At 34.5% G+C, this 6,801-nt stretch overlaps 1 protein-coding gene across 1 annotated transcript; it reads right to left on the bottom strand.

Annotated features, from left to right (window-relative positions):
• Window positions 1–1,088: 1,088 nt before the first annotated feature.
• LOC114166370 (jasmonic acid-amido synthetase JAR1-like) lies at window positions 1,089–6,263 on the bottom strand. The gene is made up of 5 exons (XM_028051089.1): window positions 6,138–6,263; window positions 3,611–3,931; window positions 3,435–3,536; window positions 2,534–3,345; window positions 1,089–1,693 (listed from the first exon to the last, which is right to left on the bottom strand). The coding sequence occupies exons 2-5, from the start codon at window positions 3,901–3,903 to the stop codon at window positions 1,152–1,154; spliced, it is 1,749 nt and encodes a 582-aa protein (XP_027906890.1). The 5' UTR covers window positions 3,904–3,931; window positions 6,138–6,263; the 3' UTR covers window positions 1,089–1,151.
• Window positions 6,264–6,801: the final 538 nt, after the last annotated feature.

Here is a 6,801-nt window from a genome sequence, read left to right as displayed (position 1 = left end):
GAAGAAAGACAACACTATCTTTCTTCGATGTGAGATCCACTGAGGTGTTTTTTAGCACTGGATTCTAACATTTTTCCTCTCATAATAATCCCATTAAATAAAGTCCTAGTCATGTGAAAGGTACAATAATGAAGACACCTCATTTGCCCTTTCTCTTAATTAAGGATCCTGATTAGTTTAAGTGACAGTTAAATCTCACCAAATTAGTGAGAAAAGTATTCCATACTTTCTCTTAGAAACCAACTTTTGACCCTCCACGTTTTCTCCTCCAATCTTTTGGTTGGAAGCGTTTTGCACATAAAAAAAAATAAAAATCCCTTTTGAACCTTTATGTTAGCCACACACATTCAATGACAAAATTCCAAAGCAACAACAATCCAACATATAACAGTTCGGACTTATAATGGGAAGTATGTTAAACTGTCCAAACATCCTTTGTCAATAACAATTTTAGTGTCTGTGTGAGTGATATTTTTAAACCATAAATCATTTTAGAAGTATTTTTTTTGTTATTCTGACCTCAAATTTATTGAAATATCATCGTCAAAGTCAATTTTCACAACGATAATCGTTCACTTTGAAGCTTAAGGTATTAGGGTGGAAATAGAAAGCAATATTTAAATTGCTTTTTACTTGAACTTTTAAGTAATATAAAACTATTTGAAATATTAAAACATGTGTATATGAATTTATCCAATGCCATATGCAGCTTATCAAACCATTTTAATATGCAAACATTGTTTTTGGTTTGTGTTTTGAACATAGGGTGCATATTCATATGATCCTTCACCTTTATTCCCGACAACTGTGGTCTTTATATCGAACATTATTAAAAGTTAGCACTTGAGATTTTAGTTCCAACCAAACATGTGGATTTCTATCCATTATGGTCAACCAATGGTTAATATATTATAGAGAAGGTGCAAGAGAGGTGTTAAAGATGACGGAGGTGTGCCTGAACTGTGTCAGGCAAAACATAAAGAATTGAACATGCGAAGAAAAGTAGAAATAAGGTAAACTTTTATTCATGTGAGGAAGGAAACTATATATATAGATAACTATAACTACTAAATATTATTATCATAATTTATTGCTATTATCATTATTATTATTATTATTATTATTATTATTATTATTATTATTATTATTATTCAGTTGAAGGCAGTACTGAGATAGTTCTTGACAACATTTTCATTCAATATTTGCAACACTCTGGTGTTTGTAGGGCCTACGTATCTTGGTGTCTTGAACTGATTAGCAGCAGATCCAAGTGCCACGTAATGCTCCAGAATCTTCTGGAATGTTCCTTTCCTCACAACTCGGAGTTCAAGGGCACCAATGCAGTTGACTTTGCGAGAACTGGTGTAGCCAACATCAACAAAAGCCTTGTCCATGCAATTGCAGCATCCACCAAGAACTTCTTCACTTGCTTCTCCACTGATTTCCCAGAATATAACATAATGCCCTGGCTCTTTGGACAAATCTATGTGGCTTGTGTAGTCTATAACTTCTAATTTCTCCTCTGCCAACAACTGAGATGCTGCTTCCACAGCTATCTGCAAATCTTTCTCTGTGTTCTTGTCAATGTTGATGGTAAGCAGAAGATTGCTTCGCCTAACAAACTTCACTTCTGGAGCTGAGTTATGGAACCCCATAACCTTCACCACATCTCCAAGTCGGTACCTGTACAGGCCTGTAAATTTGGCCAAGTTATAACATTCATGATCAGTATATATAGGAGTGATAAGGTGGATTAGTGGTTAGATAGAGGGAAAGGGAGAAAAGGTTTCGGGTTCGATCTTCCTGCTAATATTTGCCCATAAAAAAATTCATGATCAGTATATACATATGGTAGGAAAAAGCTTGGTTGTACTGTTGTATTGTTGTGACAGCATAGCCTGTGTTACAGAATGCATGTAAATATGACAAACAAAGGACATGCATATAAGTCAAGGTAATGTCAGAAGCACGAAACAAGTGCAGGTAAAGATATGTTTGGATGAACTTTTAGAAGAAAAAAAAAATTAAATTCATGCAGTAACATTTATAAATTATATATAAACTAATTTTAACATATAATGAAATCAATTTAAAATATTTTTCCTATTTTTCTATTAAGTGAGTGTTTGTGAAGAGAGAGATCCACACGTAGCCTAAATCCAAAATTTGATGCCAGCAACTAAGAATGGACCTGTCTCTGAATGGTACAAATATTGATGTGATTAGGTATGTACTATATGTTACTTTGGAAATCACTAGGAATTCTTTTTCTTAAAGTTGGTCCCATGTAGGTCATCTCAAGAAGCATAAAAAGAAACAGAACCTCTTAACCATTCTCCCTCCGAAAAAATTAGAATTAAAAAACACTAATCTGTGAAATAAAGAATGAGTTTCTGCAAACATTATGGCAGTATCAAAATTTCCAATTTTGACAGAAGAAAGAGATGGTTTGAGGAAGGGTCATGATGATGAATTCATGGTCCTGATTCATTAATTGGAACAGGAAAAAATTGCACGAGAAGAGTTTGAATACCTGCTGGATTGGTGATGACTACCTCGTACTCCTCACCAACCTTCACATCAGTGAGCCCCACAGGCTTAGGATCCATACAAAGGAAACTGCCATTTGCATTAGTTTCTGCCGGCTCTCTCATTGGAATGAATTCAAAGTAGCCAATTTGAGGAAGAACAGTGTAGGTGGCCAATTCAGGTGGCACTCTTGGTTTCACATTGGTGCCTATCCACCCTTCAGAAGATCCATAATCTGAAGTCAACAAAGGCAACTCTCCAGCATAATGCCTCAACTTCTTCAAATAAGGTTCCATTGACCCAGTCATGATGCCATAAACATACTTCACATTTGGGAAAAGCTCTGGTATTAGGCCATACCAGTTGCTCAGTCCCATGCACTTATTGTGGATCAAGTTGGCCAGCTCAGGGTCAGGTTTCAGCAGCTTAGACATCGCTATCCTAACAGAAGGCACTGTGATCTTGCTGTTCAGCACCCCTTCTTTGATGTCAACACAAAGCTCCTCCCACACTTGCTCAAAGGTCCTAAAAGCACTCACAATGCTGTGTGCAAAGGTGGAAGACACCATATGAACTTCCTCCCTGAAGATTAGTCCACACAAGAGGTGACAATACAGTGATTGGTGAAAATCAGGACCAAATATAACTTCATCAGGGCTGCAAAATGGGGACTGAATGGCCTTCATTGCAGTCCTGAACCCTGGACTGCGAAACACATTGGTTGTGGCAGTTCCTGCTAGCACACCCCCTTCTGTCTTGAACTGCTTGCTGCTGTAGACAAAGCCCAAGGCTTTGCCATTGTTCATGGGAAATTCCCTACATCATGGAATTGTTGTCGGTTGTTATTTCCAACTAGTACAAAAAATTATTGAGGAAAAGGATAAACAAGAGATGAAATTGAAAACCTGTTCCTGAAGGCAAAAGAGGTGTGGTATATCTGCACTGTGGTGTCAAACAGTTCCTCATTCCATGGTACAAATTTTGGCTTTCCTTGAGTGGTGCCAGAACTGCAAGAATACAAATTTTCTCCCTTTTCAGCATCTGAACTGCAAATTCAATTACTTATTTGAAACAAACTGACCTCAAAGACATGGCTGTGATGGGTTTGCCAGTGAGAACAGAAGAAGTATCTCCATCAAGTATTCTATTGATGTAAGGCTCCAAGTCCTTGTGAGTGACCAGTGGAACAAAGGCTTTAAAACTCTCAGGGTCAGTCCTTCCATTCAGACCCAAATTCAGTAAGTACTCAACAGAAGCGTTATCTTCCAAAATCCTTTTCAGTGTTTCCCTTTGAATCCTCTCAGCATCCTTTGTCACCCTCTCAAATTCCTCCATCACTCTCTCCATGTTAAAATCTTCCACTTTCTCCAACATCTTCACAATGCTTCAGCTGCAGCTATTACTGAAGAAGAACGAGAAAACTACTCAATTATACATGGACGAGCAATAAGAGTTGGAGGTTGATTAATGAAAAGGGTAAAATAATAAGAAAATAAAAATAAAATTTGTATAAATAAGAATGACCACATAAATTAATTTTATTAATTTATAATAAATTTCTTAATTACTTTTCAATAATAATTTATCACGTTGGAATTATTTTTTATAAATCATACAAAACAGATATCTAAAATATTATCTTCTTTTGTAATAAAGTATTCATTTTTTTATCTACTAAAGAGAAACTTCTAGAGTATCTAAAATATTTTTTTAATTTAGTGAAAATAAATTTCTAACATGGTGATATCAGTATGATATTCACGATAATAGTGATGAATATTATACATTCAAGATACTTGAAATAAATATTTTTGTTTTTTAAGTTCAAGAATCTAAATAGTTTCATTTGATAGTTTAGTAACTTCCTTACTTTAAAATGGTTTTATGATTTATTTTTGTTCGGTTACAAAATTTTTCAAACTACCGGTGTTAGAAACTGATACTGCTTTGAGCAAACAAGTCTATGAACAATATATATATATATATATATATATATATATATATATATATATATATATATATATAAGAATATTTATTGTTTTTCTTTAAATAAAATTTTCAAAATATGGCTAACACCCCAAATTATAATAATTTTCGTAGGTTGGTCCAGAAATAATAAAAATAACCTAAATGGGAGTGTAGTTATCATATACGGAGTGAGTTAAGTAATTTAATCCCAAAATAAAACTAGAGGTATATTTGAAGAAAACTAAACTGAGCTAAGTCCATATCCACTTTTCTGATCATTACATTTTATTTTATTATTGATTATTAATATATTTATTTCAATTTCAATAATTTTATTAACAAAATCCAGAAGCTTCTCTACTTTCATATCTCTGAGACAATTATTTTATTCTTTATTTATTTACTATTTTTTTTAAACACTAAAATTTTAAAAAAGTTATATTTTGATAAAGATTTTTTTATAAATTTGACAAAGTTTGCATAAATAAAATTAAAATAAATATATTTTTAATTAAAATAAAATCATAAAATTGTATTTTTATCTAAATTGATAATTTATCAAAATTTGTTAAAAGAAACTTTATCAAAGAATCATTTTCCGAGTCCTAAAACTAGTTCTGAACCTACAACTTAGCACTCAGCCTATTCAAAACATCATCCCTACCATCATCTTCATCTCTTTCAAACGCGTTTCTCTGTCGCGCTTATCGACAGCCACCAACGACAATGTCAGTTTCCTCCGTCACCACCGACAATATTATCGGCGCCGGCCAACATCAGAAGCCCTCTCAGCCTTGCCGCCGTTGAAGACCTTCTCCTGCAACCATGACCTCCGTTCACCGTTCACCCCTTTCGTCTCCGACTTCGAACCACCAACGTAACCTCCGTTGCTGCTACACCATTTCCTTAACGTATCTACCAGTTTTCGTCGCCTTTCACCGCCGGTTCTGCTCCACACCAGCCCTTGTCCGGGCTTTCGCTGGAGTCAACCGTCAGAACTTCGTCGGGGCTCCTCCCTCATTTCCATCCTCGCGCCATGTTCGAACGAGAACCACCAGCAGCCCGTCGCCATTCCTCTGCTCGAAGTTAACGTCAAGATATAAATTGTGCTGTTCTCTCTTTGAAAACGTCAAGATAGTCGCGTCTTGGTCTGAACCCTAACTCCTCTGCTTCACTCCGACCACCGTCTGTACCACCAGTTCTAATTCTCCGATTATCCCCTTTTTATTTAATTTTCTGTGTTTTTTTTAATATATGAATTGGACATTATTCTCCGACAATGGAGATTTTCTTCTGGTTTGATTAAGCTGTGCAGAACAGTAGCTTAATTGTTATGATTCTCTCTGATTTAATCACTTTTTTTAGCATATGAAAGGAATTTCTCTTAACTAATTCACGTTTTCTATTTTGTTCTTCTTTAATCTCTCTGTCTGTTTTTTATGAAAATACGTTTAAAACAGTCATAACATGAAGAATCAAGCAAAGGGAAGATCAAATGAATCAAAAGAATGAATTAAAAACGAAGAAAATCATAATGCAAGAGAGATCATAAAGCTAAACACACATGAAGAAGCAAATTACAGAAGAATATATAAGAGTATTCAATAGAATCCATATAGAAGAGATGATGAATAAAAAACCTCCGTTGCAGTGATAGTGTGATGGCTTTCAAAAATCCTCTTCTCTACCTTCTTCCCGATCCTTCAAAATCCAGTCGCTCTGACTTTCTCTGTTTTTCTTTATTCCCCAATTTCTTTCTCCGTCTGTATTTATAGCCTCCCAAAAGTTAAGTGAAGCGTGGTGTATGCGTTAGTTAAATTAGTAATGTTGTCTTTGAGTTCAGTGAATGCGAGTGAATGCACGTGAGAATTAATTGTGTTTTGTGTTCTTGTGTTAAGTGAGTTACGTGAGTGCGTGTGATTGAGTTAGTTTTAATTGCAGTGCGTGAGTGAGTGACAATTGTGAGTCAGTGTGTAAGAGTGTGTTAGGGTGAGTATGTGGTGTAAAAATGAATTAAAATCATTTTTAAATTTTGCTTAAAACTACCTTTTTGATCCAAATCTTTTCCAAATTTTGTCTTATAAGTTCTAAAGTTATTTTTGTGTTTAAATAAATCTTAATTTTGGTCTTGTTCAATTTAGTCATTTTTTTAATACCGTTTAAATCATTAATTATTATGAACAAGTGAATATCATGTGTCACCTTGTGTTTTTTTTTTCTTTTTTTAAATATCCACGTGTCAATCCAGCAGTGTGTCACAAATCAGAAACAATGTTTTATATTCAATTTGATTCTTATATTTGT

This window comes from Vigna unguiculata, chromosome 10, assembly GCF_004118075.2.
Source record: "Vigna unguiculata cultivar IT97K-499-35 chromosome 10, ASM411807v1, whole genome shotgun sequence".
NCBI lineage: Eukaryota > Viridiplantae > Streptophyta > Magnoliopsida > Fabales > Fabaceae > Vigna > Vigna unguiculata.
Note: the sequence above shows the minus strand (reverse complement) of the source record. Positions and strands in the feature narration are given on the sequence as shown.

What these genes read in the sequence shown, in the direction of transcription:
- LOC114166370 (XM_028051089.1), bottom strand. Translation starts at nt 3,903, where the DNA reads ATGTTGGAGAAAGTGGAAGATTTTAACATGGAGAGAGTGATGGAGGAA. An exon ending in ATCACAGCCATGTCTTTGAG is followed by an intron (nt 3,537 to 3,610) that starts GTCAGTTTGTTT and finishes GTATTCTTGCAG; the next exon opens with TTCTGGCACCACTCAAGGAA. An exon ending in TCTTTTGCCTTCAGGAACAG is followed by an intron (nt 3,346 to 3,434) that starts GTTTTCAATTTC and finishes TCCATGATGTAG; the next exon opens with GGAATTTCCCATGAACAATG.